Raw genomic sequence first — 25,907 nt, forward strand, 5'->3', positions numbered from 1 at the left:
TCAATGAAACAAATTTTGTACATACAGTATATTTTGCTTTGCTGCCTTTATGCTTAAGTGCACATTTAAGATACCTACCCTTAAATGCGCATTAGCGGCATTATTTTTAACATTTATAAGGAAACTCCTCCGATAGGTGCATTCAACATACCTGCACATTGGCGATACCTGCCTTAAAAATTGTGCAACTATTATTAACTATCAAAGAAAGTATTAGGTTTACCTGCACTGGCCCTACAATTACCTAATTTTACAAGCTTTTATTTATTTTGCTCATCTCGCAGAACAACGAAAATGGCTATCAATTAATGTAGTTATATAGATAATTAGATACCATTCGGTAAAAATTTCGCTCGCAGTAATTTCTACGTGGTAAGTGCTCCTCCATTATTTGGTTTCATAGGGATTCGGATACCTTCCTCATTGAAGTAGTAAAGTAAATTCGCTTAAGTGCTTTTTTCGGTTAAGTGCACAAGTTTTTCGTGCAAAGAAGGATGGGCAGCTAAGCAAAATATACTGTATATTGAAATAGATATTAAATTATTTGATCGCTATTCACAACCTTTTAAAATCCTTCTTCAGTCTTCTTTTAAGTAAAATTAATTGCTCTGATGGTAAAAAAGAGCTTTTCCGACATATGCTACTTTGGTTTTCCGTGAAAGGTAGACTTAAGTTGTTCTTTCAAATGTCCGCAGATATGTATGTATGTGTGTATGCAAGTACATAAATACATATGTATGTATGTAGCCACTACACATTATCCACTTACATGGCTTGCTTTTTATTGCTGCGTACTATAATTTAAATTTATTATTCTTATTTTTATGATCTATGCAAACTACTATTTTATGAATATTTACAGGGTTATCCGAATATGAGCTGTTCCGTAATCATAGGCTGCGGTTAATTTTTCACACAAAGAATACAATCCGTCATATTAAATCAAAACTTAAATTTGGCAGCAAAGGAATTTTTTCAGATGAGGTGCATTTTCACCATATTTGCTGTGTTCACATAGCCCTTACCAGCAACAACGTAAAAATTAGAATTACGCGATGATAAAATCTACTTTGTGCTTTACAGGTTCGATGCCAGATTTGTTGTGGGTGAGAGGCTCTGTCCCCACTCTGTGGTGATCGAGCTTAATGCCACAATCGCATAAATGTTTCGGTCATTTGCGTCCACGCTTCGGCAGGGGAGAATGACATGAATGAATGAATGTCAGTATTCTACATTTTCAAACGAAGACAGTTAGGACATACTTAAAAATAGTCGTTAACTAATTATTAAGAAATAAGTTGAAGCGATTGTTGATAACTAGTCTGCAGCACTAGGTCCTAGCATAAAATAATTCATCAGGCTATATAGTAAAGGTTTAGCTGATGACATAATGAGTTATAAAACTGCATACCAAAAAAGTTTTCAAAAAATTCTGAATAACAATTTTAAATTTTGGTGAAAATTAGTTGATTTTTTTTATTTTTGTACAAAGTTGGATATGTAGAATTATATGGTGTTTGTTATATAGCTAGCTAGAATTTTACAAAAATATATTAAACATTAAATAAACCAAAGATTTATAACCAAAACTGCTCTAAATAAGGTTAGTTTATTATTTCTGCCACCAGTATAAATATTAATTTCGCTACCGGATTTTCCACCTAAAAGTGTCCAATACTTATGTACGAGGGTCGTATGAAAACTACCCGATTTTGAATAGAGATGGCGCTGCTAGAACTAAAAAAAAATATTTTGCTAAAAAATACAACTCTTCAAATAACACGTGTCAAAATTTCTCAGCGATATGACATTTACAACAAATTTTATACGTGTTAGAATTGAGTTACTTTTGTGCTTTTTGTCAACATGGAAAGAATTTAATATCGAGCAGTGATAAAATATTAGTTTTTGAAAAAGAAAACAAACGACGAAATTAAATCGGAATTTAACGAAGTTTATGGAGACTCTGGACCGTCATTAACAACTATAAAATATTGGGTAGCTGAATTTAAACGCGGCCGTACGAGCATTTTTGATGAGGAACGTTCAGGTCGTCCAAATGAGGTCACTACACCAGAAATGATTGAAAAAATCCGTGATATGGTAATGAGTGATCGAAGATTGAAAGTGCGTGAGATTGGTGAGAGTGTGGGCATTTCAATTGAACGGGTTAATAACATTTTGCAAAATCATTTGGATATGAGAAAGCTTTCCGCAAGATGGGTGCCGCGATTACTCACAACACACCATAAACAAACACGTGTTTCCATTTCAAATGATTGTTTATCAATGTTAAACGCAAATCCCCAGGAGTTTTGGCGTCGATTTGTAACTGTCGATGAAACGTGGATTCATCACTCCACACCAGAGACCAAAGAACAGTCAAAACAGTGGACTCGTCGTGGTGAACCAGCTCCAAAGAAGGCAAAGGCGATATTATCAGCAAACAAGGTTATGGCCACAGTATTTTGGGATGCGCGTGGGGTTATACATATTGATTACCTACAAAAAGGAAAAACAATTAATGGCGAATACTACTGCAAAATATTGGGTGATTTTGACAAGGCTTTGAAGGAAAAACGTCCACATTTGTTGAAAAAAAAGTTCTTTTTCATCAAGACAATGCTCGTGTACACACATGTGTCGTAGCCATGTCTAAATTCAATGAATTAGGCTACCAAATGCTTCCTCATCCACCGTATTCTCCAGATTTGGCCCCCTGTGACTTTTTCCTCTTTCCTAATCTTAAAAAATGGGTCGGCGGGAAAAAATTTAGCTCAAATGATGAAGAAATTGCAGCAACAAATGCTTATTTTGAAGGGTTGGAGAAAACCTATTATTCGGAAGGGATCAAAACATGGGAAAAACGTTTGCTTAAGTGTATCGAGCTAAAAGGAGATTATGTTGAAAAATAAATTGAATTTCGTTAAAAAAATCGTTTTATTCTATTCAAGGCCGGGTAGTTTTCATAAGACCCTCGTATATATTTTTTAGTGTTTGGAATGTTTATAAAATGGTTAGGCCACGATCAACAAACGAATGCTCCATGCCCTACCGTTGAAAGTATTCAATGCAGTAATTCTTTAGTGATGGTAGAGGAAGTCGAGTTTAGAAAGGACTTTCCATTATTTCATTACTCACCCTTCGTTACGTAACGGTTGTCATTTCCCAGCACAAATTCCAAAAATACATATGCATGTAAAGAAATACTAGTAAGAAATAAGGCCCAGATTTTTATTGTTTTTTTTCAAACTTTTATTTTACTGCAATAAATTATCTTCATTGGGTTTTTACAGGAATAATTATTGTGAAGATTTTCAGTAAAACACTACTTATTATCACAGTATTAAAAACAAATAAATATATGCTAAATATTACTAACTTACTGTTAGTTACTAAGTGCCTAATACCTACGGACATATGAAGTTTACATACATATATATATATATATACATATGTGCATACATTAATATATATATATATTAGTAAACTTTAAACGTAACTTGACTATAGTGGTTTTCATTTAACTTATAGTTAACATAGTGTCACGTAAGATTATAGTGGTCGTCATGCTTATGTATTTACATACCCTGTTCATTCCTGGAAAATAATATTTGTTTTTTTTTTTTTTTATAAAGGTTGCATGTATTTACTTTTCACTTAATTTAGTATAAGTTTTTATGGTTTTAGTTGTTTCTTTTTTTATGCCTAAATTACCCACTAACGCACTCACAACACTGGCTGGTAATGTAGGTGCTTACATAAATACATATAACTCATTTTTTTTTAATACTATTTACCCTTTTCACTAAATTTTCACATGCGTACATACATATGTACATATGTACATTATGTAAATGAACATACAACATAGATTCATAAACTTATTTCAATAAACTTGCACACAAGGGTAACTTCAGATTGTATTTAAAAAAAGGAATTTAGTTGTTAATAAAATATTCAATTAAGGAATGCACATAAATTTTTATTTATTTTTGTATCAAAATGAGACCTTCTTAAGCTCAAAATACATATGTACATACATATGTATATATTTGGACTACAAACAAACCCATACCTGCACGGAGATTTTTTTATTTTCAATTTTCGCTTTTATAAATTTTACTTTGATTGCCTAATTAAACACTTAATAGTTATATTCTTACTTTGTTTCATTTGCTCTATTTGAAGGGGTGTTTTAGTGCATCATCATCATGTAGGGCGATTCACTGCCATTGTCACCGGTCGGACTGTCCATTGAGGGGTTGATACGTTTCTCCTTCTGTCGTCGGTTGCAAAACCAAACGCGTACCACTTCTTTCTCCATGCATAGACGATCGGCCAGTTGGCTGATTTCTTCACTTGTCGGCTTCTGATTCATCATGAAGGCTTTCTCTAGCGCTCCCCGTATTGAGGTTTCAATAGACGTACGCTTTTTTCGCCGCCGACCCATAACTTCCGGTGTACTCACTGTTTGCAGGGCAGCAGGATCGAAAACTCTGTAGATTACAAATTAAAGATAGTAGCATTCATAAATCCAAAAAGTGTTCCATTTGGGTTATGGTAATAGTAAAGCGGTATTTAAATAGCCCTGCCATGGTAATGGTATTGGCAATGATGATGGTAATGGAGAGAGGGCCAGTTCTTTCAACAACCACCGATATGAGTAGAAATATTCTAAAAACTTGAAGTTAATATGACTTTTCCTTTTGAAAGCTAAAGGCCGTATACTTACTAAGTAGATTCAGCTGTAGAGCGCTCTAAATAGCGTTTTCAAGAAACCATGTATAGAACATGGGCTGAGTAAGCTGAGTTTTTCCGAAACTACGAAAAACTAGTTTCCAATTATTCTCAAGCTTTAATCACGCACGAACCGGTTACCCCATCGTAACTGAGTTTTAGCGTTGTCAGTATCTTACTTCGTTTTCAAATAGAAAATATCCGTAGAGTAGCAACAATTAAATACATACTTACAATTTTTTTGGATCCTATTGCCTTCAGTGCTGCCTGACTGTCGACAAAAATACTGGATTTTTCTGCTGGAACTCCACTAATAAGTAAAAGACTAGCCGCCTTCTCTATAGCCTAGAGTATAGATTAGGCTGATCCAATTCTGTGTTTACTCGAAGGACCTGCATATCAACCGGTCCTTTCCTTCCATCCTCCGAACGACTGCAGTGTCTTCCAAGTGCAGATCTTTGCTATAGAGAGGGCGGCCTATATTTTACTTAGTAGTAGAGTTCCAGAAGAAAAAGTCACTATTTGTTTGTAGACAGTCAGGCAGCACTGAAGGCTAAAATAGTGAAATCGGCTGGCATCATCACTGAGCCGTATCAACGTCACCCTATGCTGGGTACCAAGACATAGCAATATTGAATGGGATGAGTCGGCTGATGAGATATCCAGATGCGGCTCAGAGATGCCAACAGAACTAGCAAATATCTTCGTCTTACTACCTTTTAGTGATCACGTTTGAAAAATTTATGAATATACCGTGGCCGCGACTGATGACTTGTGAAACAAACGGGAAGACTGGGAGATCAAAAGATTATTATGGCCGCGGCTAAGTAGGAGAAAGACAAGGCACATACTGAAACTCAATAAATCTGCGGTAAGAGCTGTTACCGGCGTTATCACAGGACCACTGGGCTATATCACCAACACTTCAACGGTGGCGAATACAAACAAGTACTCTCTGCAGAGGCTGCCATGATGAGGATGAGGAAGCGTCAATTGACTTTCCGTGTCGATGTCTAGGTCTACAGACAAAGCGCCTCAAGAACTTCGGTTCGCATTTGTTCAACTGTCTGGGCGAGATAGCGGAGGTGGTACTGTTGGATCCCTTCGGCATCATTAGGGATAGTTCTTGTTTCCATTGAATAATGGCTTGAAGCTACTATTTCGATTATAGGTACGTGTCTCCTTCTGACACTCACTTAATGAGGGCATTCACAATGGACAATTCTGTATCCGAGTGAAAGTATGGGGTATTCCACACACGCCCTTCTAACCTAACCCAACCTGCAGTAGCGGTACTGTATATTAACTAATAGACAAACTGCTATCACACCCCTAAGCAAGGCCCGAAAATTCGCCATTAAACCAGAATATGAACACAGATTATTATTATTATTATTGTTAGGGCATATATAGCCCTGCGACCTACATAGCTAGATCTATTGTGCTAACCCTTATCGAGTCACTCCAACCTTAGGCTGTTAATGAAATTAAGCACTTTTGAGGGTGTCGTGTTCCAGATACTGAATGGAGACGATATTCGCTCTCCAAGGTGTATAAGTCTGAATCGAGTTATACGCGGACAATCACATAGTATATCATCATCGGATCATCCTCTAGCCCACAAAGCCTGCAGTTCGTCTCCTCAGAGAGTCCCATCTTGTGCAAATGGCACCTCAGTCTGCAGTGTCCTGTCAGGTATCCGGTGAGAGTTCTTAAACCCTCTCTGCTAAGATTTAGCAGCCGTTCGGAGATTCCTCGAGAGGGAGTTATGAATCTTTTGGACTGCCGATTACCCTTTGTCGAGCGCCATTGGGTTGTAACTTGGAAGTCCTTCCATCCCCTTAGGAGCTCTGACCTCTAGACCTTGAGGGCAGCCACGAGTGGCCGTTACCTTTTGCCTACTACCTTCTAGTTCGACTATTATGGTTCTGGACTTCGGTGTACTTATGACCCAGTCGGTTATGAGTTTAGGAATGTCCTTCCTTGTCATACCCGGTATATCGAGAAATGCACACAGGGAAATCTGTTTATACTCCATTGCCTTTTCAATAGCTTGGGTTAGGCCATGTATTACAGTAGTGGTAGATTTCCCTGTTTGATAGGCATGTTTCACAAAGTAGTTTAACCTTGAGGTAGGTTTCCCTGATATGAAAATCAATTAGTTTTTCTAAGGTTTTGATCAGAAAAGAGCTTAGGCTTATGGGTCTATACGCCTTTGGGAGATGATCTTGTGTCTTCCCCGCTTTGGGTATGAATATGACCTTTACCTCCTTCCATGATGTCGGAATGTAAGCAAGAAGTAGGCTTGCTCTCAGAAGTCTGAGTATGGTACCGGATATGGACCCAAGGCCCTGCTGCAGCAGGAATGGATAAATACCATCCAGACCAGGAGATTTATGCATTAAACGTTGAAATAGCCCACTGCAACCGTTCACTGTTGACAATTCTGTCCGCTAGGCCTCTTGCCATTTTGGTTCACACGCACTGCGTTAACGGTGTCGACGTTAGTACTTGGGCCTTTTGTGATGCAGCGGGAAGTGGGTCTCCAATAGAAGCCTGCTTGTTTCCTCAGGTGTAACAGTGTAGGTTCCGTCGGGTTTTTTCAAAGTGCATAGCCCGTTCAAATTATCCAATTTAAGGGCCTTCTGTAGGCGCCGAGCAGCCGGCAGGCAAGATATTCCCCCCGCAGTACTCACGCTATATGTCCCTTTTGGATCTTCTGAGATCTAAAACTTCTCAATTATGTAATGAAAAAAGATACTTCAGTTTCGAGGCGATCAACGAACGGAATATTGGCCTACTTAGAAATGCTGTCCTTATTTGACGTTATTATCTGGTTAAACCAGATTACGTCAGTTGAAATCAATGAACTAACTTAGGAAAAGTTTTTATAATGATTTAATTTACTTACCCTCCGGTCGCCTGTATCGTACGATCTGCGTCTTCCAGCCATTTCTGTAGCAGCGGCTTCAGCTTACACATATTCTTAAAGCTCAGATTCAATGCTTCAAAACGCGATATCGTCGTCTGCGAGAAATCATTTCCGTACAATTTGCCCATGGCTAAGCCAACATCGCCTTGCGTGAAGCCCAACTTTATGCGTCGTTGCTTGAATGTCTTGGCGAACTGCTCCAGCTCCTCAAGATCGGTAGTCTCCTCCGGCGACGGTTCACCGCCTAAACGCTGAGCCGCACCAGCAGCATGTTTTAGCATTTGGGGAGTTTGTGGGGCTCCACTGATAGTGTTCGGTGTAAGTATCCCGCTGACCTTGAGGCTAGTGCCTGGATTGGGCGGCGTTATTTGACTGTGGGTGCTGGTATTGAAATTCGTGTGGAGTGGCAACGGCGATGATGCCGGACTATGTAAGGGCGTGTGAGTGGGCGTAGAAGTGTGCATACTGCGAGATTTCGGCGTTTCTTCTAATGGTTGTTGTTGTGATGCATGGAGATGCGGCTGTTTTTGCAGCTCCTGCTGCTTCTGCAGTGATTGTAACTGTTGCGTGGCTTGTGTGAGCGCTTGAATGCGACTGTGAAATAGGAACTGTGCTGCGGCGACTTGAGTGGCCATGCTTGGATCATCGGGCGGTATCCCTAACGCACCGCTGCGCAATATATCGATATAATTTTGGAACTGCTGATGCAAAGCGGTCTGCTGTTGTTGCAACGCTTGCTGGAACTGGGTGAAGTCTTGCGGGGAAATCGATGTGCTGAGCGGGAGGGAAAATAGCGGACTGCCTAGGCTTAGGCTTGCGCTCGCCGCCGCAGCCAATTGGGCCTGTTGTGTTGAGAAGTTTGGCATGGGATATGTGTTGTTAGAGAGGGGCACAGCCGCAGAATCACCGGTTGTTATTGCTGGTGACGTACGACTGGCGCGCAACGACTTCAAAGACGGCGATGGCGATTGTAAGCTTTGTCGAGAACTTTCACTGGTCAAATTGAGCGCACCTGACTCTATGTCTCTCATAGGCTCAACATCTTGTGCGGCGGAGAATTTTCCCTCCTGCGCATTGTCAGAGCGGTGCAAAACATCCAACAAGTGAGACTTGAGAGTGGGCAGTTGATGATGTTGTTGGTGTTCTTCGTGTGGCGTGGCAAATGCTGTCGGACTTTGGGGGGACAAACAACGATCGCTTGAATTCCCTGTCGCCGAATTATTATCCCCACAATCAGAGGCTGAAAGATGAAAAGGAGAAATAAGGTAATGGTTAAATTTATGCATTAACGGTGTTTTTAAAGACGAAAAACTTTTACAAATAAATACAAAATGCAAATATGAATGAAAATGAAAATGGAAATGGAAATTTTCGTTCGAATACTTGAAAACCCTTTCAGTTCGCACGTGCCCCTTTGATGTGAACTCAATCGATATGTTTACTTATGCTGAGCACATACACTTCTTTCTCGGGCTTTGGTTACTTTATAAATGACCACTTTGTGTTAGTTTAACGCTTCATAAAAATTCAACTTAACTATGCAAAATTGTCTGCAAAGCCCAAGCAGCGCACATGTGAGCATCTAGTATTTATATGTATAAAGGTGTAGATGTATGTTTATATGTACATACATCCATAGCCATTTGTTGCAGCCCAACCCAGCCCACGCAAGGGACAAGTGGTTGAAACGTCAATGCTTACACCTTTTGCATAATTTTAGCATAAGCAAACACAATTTCTCAATTTCCCTATGCGAAATGAGGAGTAAAACGGAAAAGGAAACTCGCAGTACTTTTTTTGCAAAATTTTAAATGTGGTCAATTTCATAGTCCGTTGAATTTTCAGTTTTCCCTCCCCTATTCTATGCGCTCATTCAAATGTGTAGTAAGTGAAAATCTTTCACAAGTAGCCACATTCAATCCAGCTGAGCTCACAATTGCCAGTTGTTTTGTAAAAGTGTTCATGTTTTCCAATTTGGCTCTGAGATGTATGGTAGAATATTGGAACCGATTCAAAAGCGAAACTATGAATGTTTTCTTTTCATTTCACAGTTCAGTTGCATGAATGCTCGAACTGCAAATATCAAACAAATATTTTCTAATATCAAGTAGAATTTGAAATAAACGGAAGATACGCCCAATTTGTATAAATTTACTTGATAAATATGCAGATGCAGCCTCATCCTCAAGTTTATGTTTCAATAATTTCACTTACACATACATATATATGTACATACATTCATACAGACATTACTAAATATCCTAATCCAAATATACAAGAGTTTTAGTTGAAGTTTCTTGTTGGGAACAAACGTATCTTAAAAGAAGTTAGTTTAAAGAACGGTTCGGAATATAAAGGAAACTACTGATTAAGTAAATGGGCAGCAAAATATGTAGGTACCTATCTACTATTACATTCATAAACAATTTTTTGGAGTAAAATGTCAAACAAGAATACTGATTTAACTATGACTTGATTGAGGAAGTCTCAGACCTTTTACATATGTATATAAGGGTGTTTCAGTACAAAAACCGCAACTAGTATTTTTGTGAGTATATTTTAAAAGCTGTTAAGCGAAATCATAGGTGTTTATAACTAATAATAATAATAGATTGGCGCTAACAAAATGTGCAATTACTTGGACGAGCTTCTCAATCGATTTGTAGCGTGCGCCAGATTTTTTGGAATTTTCTTGAGTATGCAGTTTTGTAGCCCATTAAATTCTAGTTTAAAAATGCACGTTTCACGTTGATTTTTGAGAATTTTTTTGTTGAAAGTGTTTTGCATATTTTCCATACAAAGTATTTTCGAAATATTTTTTTTGTATTGAAAAAGCTGCGTGGAAAAAAAATGTCAAAAATCAACGGTCGTAGCTAGTACTTCAAACTTGCACTTTGCTATAATAAAATTTATTGGGAAACAAATCTGCATACTCAAAAAAATTCTAAAAAATCTGATTAAAAGTTTGAAAACTTGCATGAAAATTTATTGAACTTTTGCAAATGTTGCACAAAGTTCAGAAATTATATTTTTATGTTGTTTGTTGTTGAATGAGCCATATTTTTATAAGAAAATAGCGGAAAATTTTTTGAAAAGAAATTGTGGCCTAATAATAATAGATTGGCGCTTACACAGTCCTCCGATTTGTGGCGTGCGCCTTGATGTTGTTACACGAAGGGGAGGGACCTACAGTTTTACACCGACTCCGAACGGCGATTATATATTTATGAGAGCCGATTTCTGCTAAACTCGCTCAATTTTACTCAATCGTCGGAACTTTTGGAAATCGGTAAAAAACCACAGCCTTTCTTACCATGTAGTTTAAAGAAAGTTGAAAAATGATATTTAATAGTTGTGCCGGGTATATACAGTTTGGTTTTGCCCGAACTTATACTTCCTTACGTGTTTTGTTTTCAAATAAGTTAGCATTTAATGGTGTAGACGGGGCATTGAACTGCTATAAAATCGTTAAAAAATTAGATATTTTTCGGCCGAATATGAATATTTCCCTACTGAAATATTCAAAACATTAAATTATTACATATTTGTCGTTATTATTCCTTGCACATTATCGATATCGTTAAGGATACTTAAATCAAACTTCAGATACCTATTAAAATTTTCGAGAATCACTTGGCATAGCTTTCCTTTCAGTAAAAGTCTGATTTCTGTTAAGCTTTTCAACCCGACGACGGTCAAGGTAATATATATATTAGACTGCATCACCAAAAAAAAGTTGCAGTTTTTCCGCCGGGACTACAAAATTTATTATATTTTAAGACGACCACCGTAATATTTCGGAAAAATATTTAGATTTGAAAATACCTCAAAAATGGATTTTTTTTATGAATAAAAATAGTTTCTTTTTGAAAAAAGTTTCCTCAGATGACAAAACAGATTAGGCTTAAAAAATCTGCATAAATTCATTTAAAAATCTTTTCAACAGAATCGTAACAATGAGATTTTTGATGCTGCTGTTTACTATTTTCAAAGATTAATTTACGAAAAACTTTAATAACTGGGCCAATATTATTCTGATTTAGACTTATGGGATCTCGGTAGAAAGGCATTTTCCAACTTTTTTTTATTTATGTGAAAAAAAGTCGTTCGTGTCCCATTTTTTTCCAAATACCAACACATCTTAGTTCAACTTTGAATGACGTCCGTTCATCCTAGAAGAGTTTAGGTTCAGTTATTCAAGTTTTTCTTATACCAATCTTTGAAAAAAGTTAAAAAAAAACAGCATCAAAAATCTCATTATAAAGCCAGTTTCTTTAAATTTAAAATGACGTTAAGATGAAGTCTCTACGATGGGTAGAACCCGAGATATAATGATTTGAAGGAGTACATGATTGGTCAGAATCACGAAAAAATGCAAACTTTGACAGATCATATGTATCTCCAAAGAAAAAAGCGAAAAAAAATTACTCGAGCACGTGTTACCTTATTCTATGTACATATAGCACCCATAAAAAAAAATTTTAAGCCAATCGAAAGTGTGACACCAAATTTGTTGTCCGATATGAAAAAGAATGTCTTATTTTAAGTATATGTCCTGGAATTGTAGAACTCACTTAAAAATACTACTTTCTCTGCTAATTATATTATGTTCTTTAGTCTTAAGTAATTTTTGCTGTTTTAGTTATATGTATGTACTGTTATGAATTTTTTGTTGCGCTGTAAAAGATCTTTCTTTTGATCTTTTTGTGCTAATGATTTTATTAATAAATGAAATGAAAATATTAGGGATGGAATTATCCGTATAATCTGATATCTGTAAATCCATTCGAATATTCGTATATATGGATATCCGGTTAGTAACCGTTCATTTTGTTATCCGGATGTCCGGCTAGTATTCGTTCATTTAGTTATCCGGGTATTCTAAACTGAGTTTGAACGTATTTGTTAAATTGTTCCCAAAAAGTTGCAAAATAAATAATAGAACAGATATCCGGATATCTAAACATTATTCGAATATCCGAATATTAACATACTATTCGGGTATTGAAAAACCACTTCTTTGCTAAAGAGCGTTTGTATTTATCATATTTGTGTAAATATTGATGAATTGCTTAGTCACAAAAAATCTGAAAGTCACAATATAAATTCTAGGCCGTATTTAAAAAAAGTTGCCTAACTTCGACAATTTTTATGCGATTTCAATAAATGGGATATCATGTTGTTTTAAATGAAATGTAATTTTGGCAATGCTACATATTTTAAAATTGTGGAAATGATCGATGGTCAAAACTTAAAAAATTAAGAGAAATATAAATATGGTTTTATTTACCCCATAAAAAATCCCAACAAGCCAAGTCCGACAATAGATTATTGTATACCATTTTAAAGGCCTATATATTCTTAGATCATATTTGACCTTTGAAATCGAATCAAAAATAGTCATTAAAAAACTCGTAAATCTACAAAATCGTATTTTCTGACCTAAACCGATAGGTCTCGATCTCTATCTAAGTGACCCTTAAAAAATCTATAAAAATAGGCAATAACATTTCTCATGAACACGAATAAAATTAGGGGGTAGGGTCTTGAAATTTCGCAAAAATACATTTTCGGTGGGACCCTAATGTACATATCCATACATACATACATACACATCGTCGTTTAAAGTACAAAACCGCGTATCGTCATTCTGCAAAACCGCGTAACTAAAATTTGCAAACAAAAATTTAATTTGCCCACACAAGCTCTTGGCTCAATCCTTATCCATTCGTCCTGAAATGTACTAGCCAGAAATGCGATTGCTTTCTAAAAAAGAGAACCATTTTGAAATATGAGTGTTTTTACGCTCTAGAAAATAATTTCTACAACTTCACGTACGCGGTTTTGCATTTTGCAGATACGCGGTTTTGCACTCTAAACGACGATATGTATGTGTGTTCCCACGTAAGTATGTAAATTCTTCACGAAAAAATCTCCACATGCTGATTCTAACCAAGCCGATGAAAATTTGAATGCAGTAACAATAAATTACACATACAGGCTCTCAATTTCTCTTCTCTTACGACAAATGCATTAACATATGTATTTACATACATATTTATGACATAAGCAAGTGAAGTCCTTTTTAGATTTGATGACTTACTTGACTGAATCGACTGTGGTCTGAATGCCTTTGCCATATGTTGCTGGACATTTGGAAAAGTTTGCCTTCTTGACACACACACACAGATACATAAGTAAACACATATCTAGATGTAGATACGTGTAATATTTGGTATTCAGATGATGTGCAGATTTCTTATATTGGGTGAAGTTAAGACAGTGGCGCTTTTCACTTCAAACACTATCAAACTGAGAGGGGTTAGGTAATTAGAAAAAAATTAGATAAGCTTTAGCTTATAAGTTTTATTAAAAATTTAGTAGACTGCCCTTAATAATGCTCAATTATACAATTTATAATTTTATTTTAATTTTTTTGTCTTATATAAATTTGTGCATTTATAAACTCTGTAAATCTAGCATGTGGCACGGTATTCCCAGCGCCACTGCCTTTTTTATACCCATAAAATCACAGTTTGGTCAGTAGCATGTGGCCCGGTTTGCATGCAGTTTCCATAAGAGCGCCTGCACTCGTAAACGAAGCTGAAAAAATATGTAAATTTGATCACATAGCAGCAAAAATTGCCAAATCTCTGCATGTGGGGCAATGCAAAAAACCAATGAAGATATGCGCATACATATGTATGTATGAATTCTACACAATATGGAATGTATCGGTATATTTTTGCATTTTACATACTAAATGTCGATGTACGCACATAAAAATATACTTATGAACATTCAAACGTATTTATGTGTGCACAATGTACATATATATGGAATATTTACAAAAAGTTCAAATTCAGACTCAAAAAGGATAAACCAGCTGGTCATCCTCATATTCACACAGCAGAACCCTAAATGCAGCCAAGTGTGAATTGCAAATTTTTGACCCCTCATACACGAAATAGGGTTATGAATAATAATGAAGCAATTGAATATTAAATTTACTTACTACCAAATTACAAATATATTTACATATGTACATATGTATATGTAAGTGTTTGTCTCGTTAAATCGATGGGCAACCGAAATGGGATTAGACTTCATGAATACACATGTACATATGTGTGTTTGTGCATCCTATATGTGATCCTACATATACATATAAAGTACATATAAACATAAAAATCTGGTTTTAAATTTATAAGCTTTTTTAATGATTGCTTTGACAGCCCAGCCAACTAATCCACGACATGACAAATCGACTAGTAATAGCACTAAAAAATAAAAGCTTGTAAAAAGTATCACTATTGGTTTAATACACGTTGCATTAAAATGAAACTTTAAACAGTATAATTTTTCGATTTCAATATAACCATTAATAGTATAAAGAGTGGATTGAAAAATATTAGATTTGTATTTTGGTTATTAATTTGATTAGGAAAACCATAAGTTTTACTTTTTGATTCGTTTTGGTTTCAATGTACAACAAACAAGTAAAGAAGTCGGAAGTAGTCGGAAGAGTAGTAATGATAATATTACTGCTAACTATGAAATCATCATTCTAATGTATTCAAGAAGTTCCAAAAATTTCATACTAAAACACAATCATTTCTCGATACTAGGTAATGCAAAATTGAATACCCCACTTTTCTTAGAACATCGACCTGGGGGAAAAAAATGCATTTTCGAATGTGAAAAGGGTTGTTTTACTGATTATTTTTTCGATTACTATACATTACATTTTCCCACTGGGTGTATACCCGGCGCCGGTATCAAATATCGTCGTTTCAACTTTCTCTAAACTTCACTTGCATGGGTCTCTCCCGATTTCAAACTTTTTCGATAATATGCTGAATTAGAGTTAATGAAATAATTAAACCAAGTTTGGTAGAAATCTAACGAGATACACCTTGTAGTCATAAAGTGGGCGGTGACACACCCAATTCCTATAAGTCTATAGCAGTCTTATTTATTGTTAAGAGATTGTTGTAACTAATAACTTGGAGTAAATTAGCTTCCTCAGTTATTGAAATATAGGAGTTTTCGGATGTCTGAAATTTACCGTTATACGCGAAGCGGGTGTAGTTTTAGTCCGATTTAAATAATTTTCAACGACTTTCTTCCTTTTACCAAGGTTATTAAGTGCACCAAGTTTGGTAGAAATTGATGAATCAGTTGTCGAGATCAAAAAATTTATAACAATCCGATTTTGTGCTAAGTGGTTATTGTAATTATCGATTTTGAGTCAATTAGCTTCAATAGTTACTGATTTATCACAGTTTTCGTGTTTCTGTAAATGGCCATTATATGGGAGGTGGGCGTGGTTATTTCCCAATTTCATACCGAGTTTGGGAAGGATTGGTGGAGCGGCTACTGAGATACAGCATTTCATCATAAGAGGGCGGGGTCACGCCCATTTTCCAAAAATTTTATAATAATACTATTTTTACCAAAATTCGACTTCACATACTAATTTTCAACAATTTGGATCCAATAATTACTGAAATATCGTAGTTTTTGCATTTTTCGAAAATTCCGTTATATGGGAAGTGGGCGTGGTTACAGTCCGATTTGGCCGATTTTCAATACCAATCTATCTTGGATAAAGGGAAACCTGAATACCGAATTTCGTTGAGATATATCAATTTTTGCTCGAGTTATCGTACACACGGACGGACGGACAGACAGACATGGCTTAATCGACTTCTCTATTTATCCTGAGCATTTATGTATACATTTGTCTATATCTATCTCGATTTGTTTTGGCTGTTACAAGCAACCGTTATGTGATGTAACATACCCTTGTGCACAAGTGCGCTCGGGTATAAAAATATTTCAATGTAACAACGAAAGCTACCATTTTGATAAGCTGATTGATGAGGAAAAAATAGATTCTCGAAAGTTTCACGTTGATGACTAAAAGGCATCGTCCTGATGAGCTTTTTTTAAGTGCGGAAGGTTCATACCTGCATACCCAGCCAGTAAAAATTCGAAAATAAACCGAAAATGGTTGTGAAACAGATACGTTTTTAACGTTTTTCTGGAATTTTTGTGATTAAATTTTTCATTCAATACGCTTTCTTCCTGCACTTCACAGATGGTTTTTCATGGCATTTGAACCCATCACCTTCTCAAAGCTAAACAAATACTAGCACACTCCTCTGCACGCTCACCCACTGCCGTTTACGTACGATGTTTACGTTCAAATGTTTAGCTTGAACAAACGAAATGCAATTATTGTTTCAAATAACATTACCATTTTATAACGTTTTCTGGATGCGAAAACGCATAAAAATTTAAGTGGTTTTCTGTACGTTTCCGTTTCCATGTTTGTAATTATTAATCTATTTGTATGTGCATTATTTTCGTGGAAGATTTTGTTCCTATATGTATGCATACATACGCTCTAAATTCAAGTGGCAGACTCGCAGTCTTGTCCGCTCTAATCCTTATATGTAGTACCCCCCTTTCTCAGCTCCTATTATTTAGGTACCACATATGAATTTATTTACCTTTTGTCGACTTTTATCGAAATATATTCACCGAGGAAAAAAACGCGTTGTAAAAATACAAATTTTTTTTTGATTACCATTTAAAAATGTTCGTATTTAAATCAAGTGAAAAGTGTTCAAAATTTAATATTTCCATTATACATACACGACGTATAATAGAAATATTCAATTCAAATACGCCCGTATTAAAATGGAGCATTTTACACTGCACGGATGGCGTTTAGAATGTCTCAGATGCTTTTTCATATGTAATTAGGAAAGTAAATGTATAGAAAGCATGCAGCCCTGCAAAAATTGCGACCACTCCATGCATGCATGTAAACAGTACTTCCTAAGGACTAAGAAGTACACCAAAATTAACCACAATTAGTATAAAAAATATGGTCCAATTAACTTTGCGATGTCCTAGGGCAGGACCACCTCTGCATTACATCAGAGTAGCCCAAAACTACTCCAACATATCAACAATGGCATTGTTGTTATATTTTTTCGTTTGTACACGCCCTTGTTCTTCACTTCACAGATGCTTTTTCGAAATTAATAAAAACCAAAAACAAAAATTAAAAATTACATGTTGCTTCTGACGGCATTCGAACCCGAACATGCTGGGAGCTAACAGCTAAAAGCTTTCAAATGCTCAACTTCAATCACATTTCGTTAAAACACGAGCAGTGATCGGGTAACAATAAGCTGGTACAGAGACACGAGGTGGTCCGCTACAGCCTGACAGAGGAACACTTTTGTAAGTACTCCAATATACCACACATAGACTACATGGTCCAACGATTTTTGCAGGGTGTAGCTGAGTGTGCAAAGACGCTTGATACAATTGGTTGCTGCCAAGAGGGGTCGGGTTCAATTACTATCAGACGGAATATAAAATTAATTTTTCTTTCCTTCTTAATTACGAAAAAGTATCTGTGCACTTCACAACGACATATTTTATAACGTACATACTCAAATTTAAAACGAGTTGGGATGGTGATCTTTCATATGCGTATTTTTTTTTTAATGTAGCACTTTGTTTTTAATTCTAAAATTTTTTCCTCTCACTGTACTAGAATTTTGAATACCCCCTCGCAATCTGGACTTAAGGTATAAAAACGCGTTTTTCGTACTTTGAGCTTTATAATTGTTCGTAACTTAATTTCTGTTTATCCGATGAAAAATATATACAGTGCGTACACGGTAACTGCAACCCTCAATACGTGCAACGCCTTGATTAATGCAAGTCTCTAAAACAAAACATTGTAACCTTTATAAAAGCAACTTCAAAACAATTTAACCTCATTGCCTACAACTTTCTGTGTTTATGCATGCCATGCACACAAAATTTGAACTTTTTCCATTTCTTTGATTAACTAGTATTCTGGAAAAACTAAAAAGTGGTGTTTCAGTTAAAGTGATGTGTGATGCGCAGGACCGAAGAAAATAAGCAGAAAAAAGCAAATTTAAGCGCTTAAATAAACATTAAAACATTAGTAAATATGCTTCCAAATATGCTCGAAAAGCAACCAAAAGTCTAAGTACGGTTTAATGTTCTGTTTTTTATTCGAAATATTCATATTTCCAGTAGTGTTAATTCATCGAATTAGTTGTCACTTTTATACTATTATTAAAAATAATGCGGATTATATTACACTAAGATATGAATCCTTAATTTATTTTCAAGACTGAATTTAATTGTTTTCAAATATTTGTTATACTCCATTTTAGTTAATCATTTTTAATCTCTTCAATAACACCAATGCTTTCCCGTAGAGACAAACCTTTGGTTTTAAACTTTTGTGTCTAAGCAGAACTGGAATTGAAGTTACGAGTGTCAGTCTTTATTTTCCCCGAGGACATCAACCAACCGGGCAGAGGCACCATCCCTATTAAGGGTCCGGATATTCCAGGTGCATACCCTCAAATCATAGTCCTTTCTACGTTTGCCGTGATCGTCATCAAAAGAAGGGGGTATCATTCGAGGCATGGTTTTTTCATTGGGTGGGGTTTTAACGTGCAGGGACCCAAACCCAGCGCCCGCGGGGTTATACGTCTTGTCACATTAGCATTAGGGTATTTGGTCGCTACACAGGGAATACGTGGATATAAATATCTGGACGAATTGAGCTGCGATTTGAACCGTAAGCAAACAAATCACTTCTGGCCACTCCCAAGTGAATGGCAAAAGCTTTGCTGTACTGCGAAATTTACAGAACATAGTGGTCAAACGCGAATATCTCAACTAAAACCCAATGTATTTTTTACATTCATAGCTCTNTTATTATTTGTGATGTATACGTTCCTCAATCACATAGTTTTTAGATACAATTAAAAAAAATGTTTTACTTTAAAATTTGTCTGATTTAATAAATNACCCAAAGCCATAGACTACGTGGTGGATAATAGGTGGAGGGGAGGGAGTTTACCATTCAATCAATTAGTTTACCGTTCAATCCATTTTCGCTCATTGTCGACTACAGCCAGTTTTTTACCCTTCTTAAATTGAATTACTTTGAAGTTAGCAAGAATAACTTGAAACAGAACCGGATAATCCACATATTCACATTTTCAATTATGAAAATTTACAAATTATTTTATTAGAATTGAGTGTACGATTTTATATATAGCATATACATAGGAAAAAACTTGAAAGTTCGGCATTTCCTGGGAGGCTCAGGCCCGCCCCTAAGTTCCATCAATTATAATTGATATAGTTATGTACTTATATATTATAATTATAGTAATAATAATAGTAGTAACAAAAATTCACAAAATTATGGCACAACAAAAATGCCTAAGTTACCCTTAATAAAGCACTCAATAGATTAATAAATTATTGTTTTTATTTTCTTTAGAAACTTTTGAATCTAAAAAAATTATGATCAAAATAAGTGGATATTGGAAGGGTGACTACATTTTTTGAGACAGAGTACATTTTTTCACCTTTGTTAAAATTAACGCGGTCTACGGAAACACGGCATTAATTAGGACATCAAATCGTTTTCAGTAATGCAAAGAAAAAGTCAGCTAAAAATTTATTAACGGAAAAAAGTTGTTTAATCTGTCTAAATACATAGTTTCTTCACGAGATCATCTTCTAAGCAGTCCAAAATTTCATCATCATTTATGTATGTACATACATACATACAGTGACACATCCATATGTATGTATTAGGGATGCCAATCCCGGGATCCCGGTGTTTTTGACGTCCCGGAAATCCCGGGATTTGCTTGCATTAATCCCGGGATCCCGAAAATTTTGAAATATCGAATTGATAGTAAGAATTTGTTTATGAATTTTGAAGTATGATTTTTGTAAAATGCCGTTTTGACTGCAATTAACCAAAAGCTTGAAACTGTACTTTTAAATTGCAGTCTGAGCCTTTTTTGAAGAAGATTTCAATGAATTTACGCATAGCGTCGCTAATGTAAACGAAACAGAGATTTTTAAGGAAAAGTTAGATATTTTTTTAGATCAATCTACTCAAAACTTCCTCAAATCGAAAAAAGAGAAACGTGCTGGTAAAATAAGTTCAAATATTTTGTAATGGAGGAGATAGGGGTCATTATCTTCAAATGGATTATGTCTACCTTTTGGCAGTTCAGCCCACCAGACAGTGTTTTTAACCAGACCCACCTACCAACATGTATTTCGACCCGCTGAATCCGATTATGAGATCCGTTTGACTCGTACACCCTCAAAATTTCTAGTAAATTGCGAAAAAAATGGCAAAAAATTCTCCATTCGTCATTTCTTTATACAGTAGAATAGACATGTTTAGAGAAATTGTTTTTGTATATTTTTGTTTTATGTTTTTTTTTTTATTTATCGTTACTTTCAAAAGTACCTGGTATTTAAAAAATTATTATTTGTGATGTATACGTTCCTCAATCACATAGTTTTTAGATACAATTAAAAAAAATGTTTTACTTTAAAATTTGTCTGATTTAATAAATATCGCTAGCGTAGAGTGCAAGGTTGCTAAGTCCCAATTTAAAAATTATACAGGAGAGGAAAAAACTTCGTATAGCCATTTTCTTCGAGTATTTCGCAAAACTTTGAATACAACATTTTGCCTGTTTAAAGAAAGCAAAGTTCCATACGAATCTGAGGGATTCGATCTTTATTAAAAGATTTCGAGCTTTTTTGGCCTTATCGAATTTTTGGAGCTTTTTTTGGCCTTAACAAATTTTCCTTTCATTGAATATAAACGAGAAAACATAAAACAAGGACCTTTATCCTTTTCGAAACGATGCAATATTAATTTATCTAGCTTCCTATATCAAAATATGATTTTTCATTAAAAGTCAAGTTAGAAACTTTTCACTCTAAGTTAGTGATACATATATGAGTTTTACAATCAGTTTATCGTAAATTTTAAATAGTTTTATTTCATGGTATGTTTAAATGCTTTCAGATATTGAACTTTTACTCATATTCATAAAATTTATTACTCAATTTGAATCCCGGGATAAATCCCGGGATCCCGGGATTACCTAAAAAATATCCCGAAATCCCGGGATCCCAATTTTCCTGATATTTTGGCAACCCTAGTATGTATATATGCGCGTTATATTGAAACCTTCTTAAAGTCAAATTAAGTAAAGACATTGGTGTAACATTACTTTTGGGAGCGATTGGAAATGGAAAGTGCGAAAGACGCGTGGCTCTTACGACATTAATAGAGCCGGTAAATAAGAGTCCAGCCAATATACCCTTTCCCNACTTTTAAATTGCAGTCTGAGCCTTTTTTGAAGAAGATTTCAATGAATTTACGCATAGCGTCGCTAATGTAAACGAAACAGAGATTTTTAAGGAAAAGTTAGATATTTTTTTAGATCAATCTACTCAAAACTTCCTCAAATCGAAAAAAGAGAAACGTGCTGGTAAAATAAGTTCAAATATTTTGTAATGGAGGAGATAGGGGTCATTATCTTCAAATGGATTATGTCTACCTTTTGGCAGTTCAGCCCACCAGACAGTGTTTTTAACCAGACCCACCTACCAACATGTATTTCGACCCGCTGAATCCGATTATGAGATCCGTTTGACTCGTACACCCTCAAAATTTCTAGTAAATTGCGAAAAAAATGGCAAAAAATTCTCCATTCGTCATTTCTTTATACAGTAGAATAGACATGTTTAGAGAAATTGTTTTTGTATATTTTTGTTTTATGTTTTTTTTTTTATTTATCGTTACTTTCAAAAGTACCTGGTATTTAAAAAATTATTATTTGTGATGTATACGTTCCTCAATCACATAGTTTTTAGATACAATTAAAAAAAATGTTTTACTTTAAAATTTGTCTGATTTAATAAATATCGCTAGCGTAGAGTGCAAGGTTGCTAAGTCCCAATTTAAAAATTATACAGGAGAGGAAAAAACTTCGTATAGCCATTTTCTTCGAGTATTTCGCAAAACTTTGAATACAACATTTTGCCTGTTTAAAGAAAGCAAAGTTCCATACGAATCTGAGGGATTCGATCTTTATTAAAAGATTTCGAGCTTTTTTGGCCTTATCGAATTTTTGGAGCTTTTTTTGGCCTTAACAAATTTTCCTTTCATTGAATATAAACGAGAAAACATAAAACAAGGACCTTTATCCTTTTCGAAACGATGCAATATTAATTTATCTAGCTTCCTATATCAAAATATGATTTTTCATTAAAAGTCAAGTTAGAAACTTTTCACTCTAAGTTAGTGATACATATATGAGTTTTACAATCAGTTTATCGTAAATTTTAAATAGTTTTATTTCATGGTATGTTTAAATGCTTTCAGATATTGAATTTTTACTCATATTCATAAAATTTATGACTCAATTTGAATCCCGGGATAAATCCCGGGATCCCGGGATTACCTAAAAAATATCCCGAAATCCCGGGATCCCAATTTTCCTGATATTTTGGCAACCCTAGTATGTATATATGCGCGTTATATTGAAACCTTCTTAAAGTCAAATTAAGTAAAGACATTGGTGTAACATTACTTTTGGGAGCGATTGGAAATGGAAAGTGCGAAAGACGCGTGGCTCTTACGACATTAATAGAGCCGGTAAATAAGAGTCCAGCCAATATACCCTTTCCCAGCTTTAAAATTGTGTTTGTTTGTAAACGTATTTATAACAATGTATGAATACTCGCGTGTGCCTTGTATTAGGTACTCTAAGCAAGGGTTGAAAAGTCAGTAAATACTCAAAAGTATGTATGCACATCTGCGTGTGTTGCACACAAAACTAATACTATAAAATTAGTATGCACATATGTACATATGTGGGTACAATACATATACATATGTATATATCTATATCCATTCATTGTCGAAAACAATATGAGTTACAAAAATTGATTCATTTCGATTTTATTTGAACCTTCACAAAGTCTGTTTCTCGCCCAATAACTATGTAGTGTGTATTAAAGCAGATGTTTTCCAACGACAGAAGGTCTGTTTACCATTTTCATATGGTGCGGATTGAACAGACAAATCGTAAATTTATCACACATCAGCATGCTTTGTTGTCCTCGCGGCGTCGAAACGAGATGAGGTGATGAAGAGAATAGGGAATCCAAAGTGAGCGAAAGAAAACTACTTATAAATTTTATAAAGTTAAAATTTAGTTCAGACGTGCATATGTTCATATATATTTATATAGTTCGCACATACATACGTATGTAAGTATGTAGGCATGCATAATAGATATAACAACGCCTGACTGCATATGCTGGCACCGGCTAATGCTAATTAGGTGTGTTGTTCTATCCCAGTTATTTTAGATGTTTTTTTTTCTTTTTGGCAGCGATTTAAGTAGCAATGTACTCTTTGCATTCATCATAACACTTGTTCTACATACATCCAATCACATATATATACATACATACATTTGTATGTACATAGAAATTTTTTCTGGCAAACAAGGGTTGTTCTTAACCTTGGATATTATTGGTAAGCTTCGGAAATTCGTGTTTTGCCGTAAAAAAAAAAACAAAACATTAAATACAAAAATTATATTGCAAAATATAGAAACTCAAGATCTACAATGAAAAATGTTTTAAAATGCATAACATCGTTCGAGTATGTTTCGTTTTTACATACACTTTTTTACTAATTCTAATTTAAAATTTATTGTCATGCCGAATTTCCACTAGGCATTGAAATGACAAAAAAATTTATGCCATTTAAAAAAAATGTCATGGGGAAATGAACTTAATGGCTATCTTTTTAACGTAATGACATGATTATTTTTTAATGCCCAACTTTGTCATTTACCATTTAATGCCTAGTGGAAATCAAGCATTAGTTGTCTTGAAAAATCAACCAAATTAAAATCGTAAATTAAAATCGATTCCTCTCAGCGGTTTACTTCCCTTTCGCCCACCACTCAGAGTCCCCTATTATTATAAAGTAGCTGTCTTAGTTTACAATACATACTCTGCCAGGTTAATTTCAAAAGCGCTGCATACCTCTTTAACTGTCTCATAAATCCGCAGACAAAGCTTCGTATTACGCAAATGTCAGCCCAGATTAGTTTTTGTAATGGCTCACTTTTTGAAAACTTTTTTCTTCTTTCTTTTGTATATATAAAGGGACCGTGGCACCTCTATTACAAACCGAATGCATATCTTTGGAAGTGTTGATAGTAAAGTCCTAGAACTTAGTATGGATAAATATGAGTCAATCAAATACTCATGGAAAAAATAGATATTATCTATTGGAAAAGGGGGCTTGGCACCTCCCATACAAATCGAATTTTTCATGCTGCATATCTCTTTCATTGTTCATGGTAGAGTACTTGCATGTATAGTGAAAATGAGTACTTTATATTTGCTTAAAAGTGTTCGTATTTAAAAATAATATTTTCACACTTAAATTTACCACGCACGTATTTAAATGTCCACAGCAGAGTATGTATATGCATGTTTATATATTTACATTAGTATACCATGCATCGTTGCTGCTTTTGTAATTTAAATATTTTAAGTTTTTAATATTAATTTTTTACTTCTAAAAAAATTTAGAACTTTTAACCTTCTTACAATTGCACAAAACAAAAAATATGCTTATGTACATACATACATATGTATGTGTCTGCACCTTAAGAGGGCCAAACATTTGTAGGGCCCTTTCACGTTCCAATTTGCCTTGACAACACAGAACTTTTTGTATGAGTGTGCAATATAGCTATTTAAAGAAACCACAAATTTTTCCCAATATGGCGGCTCGACTACAACCCCTACAGTCCCACAAATCAGGTTCTTGGATAATTTTTACCTGCAGATACCAATGGGGAAAGAAAATAACTTTACAGAACTAATTATCATTTTGCATTTAAATACGCGTGTGACCCACTCATAAAACTGTAAAAGTAAAAATTATCTATCGTTTAGCGATACATTTGCTGGTTTCATGTTTTACTTCATGTTTTCGTTTTGAGTTATGTAAAATACTTTATGTAAAAGCCTGTATGTTAAACATCTTTTAAATGTTTGTAAATCTCGGAGCGATTTTTTTGTATTATGTTTTAAAAATATTTGTGAATTCTTATAGTCTCAACACATTGAAAAAGACGACCACAGCTGTAAATTGTTCATTTTTATCTTCAGCGACATCATGCATTTGTATGAGTTTGTCATAAAAGCAGAGGAAGAACCTTATCTGTTTCTCGAAAAATATATAAATACATCTAAGCTGGTCACAACCAAAGTCGTGGTGTAGCTCTGTGACCGCCAT

General features: G+C 35.0%; 2 protein-coding genes across 3 annotated transcripts in view; one reads left to right on the forward strand and one right to left on the reverse strand.

Moving 5' to 3' along the window:
- The first annotated feature begins 1,804 nt into the window (after positions 1-1,804).
- Positions 1,805-2,957, forward strand: LOC108367398 (histone-lysine N-methyltransferase SETMAR-like). The gene is made up of 2 exons (XM_017622008.1): positions 1,805-1,831; positions 1,906-2,957. The coding sequence occupies exons 1-2, from the start codon at positions 1,805-1,807 to the stop codon at positions 2,647-2,649; spliced, it is 771 nt and encodes a 256-aa protein (XP_017477497.1). The 3' UTR covers positions 2,650-2,957.
- A 1,179-nt stretch (positions 2,958-4,136) lies between these two features.
- The window catches only part of LOC108367428 (protein nubbin-like), a 151,546-nt gene continuing 129,775 nt past the window's right edge, over positions 4,137-25,907 (reverse strand). For both annotated transcript variants that reach the window (XM_017622041.1, XM_017622047.1), the window contains 2 exons: positions 7,652-8,912; positions 4,137-4,499 (listed from right to left, as the gene is read on the reverse strand). In XM_017622041.1, the coding sequence (XP_017477530.1) occupies positions 4,199-4,499; positions 7,652-8,912 (1,562 nt within the window). In that variant the 3' untranslated portion in view covers positions 4,137-4,198. The remainder of the gene's footprint in view (positions 4,500-7,651; positions 8,913-25,907) is intronic.

Source organism: Rhagoletis zephyria, unplaced genomic scaffold (assembly GCF_001687245.7).
Source record: "Rhagoletis zephyria isolate East Lansing unplaced genomic scaffold, Rhagoletis_zephyria_1.1 Rzeph_scaffold_00044, whole genome shotgun sequence".
Taxonomy (NCBI): domain Eukaryota; kingdom Metazoa; phylum Arthropoda; class Insecta; order Diptera; family Tephritidae; genus Rhagoletis; species Rhagoletis zephyria.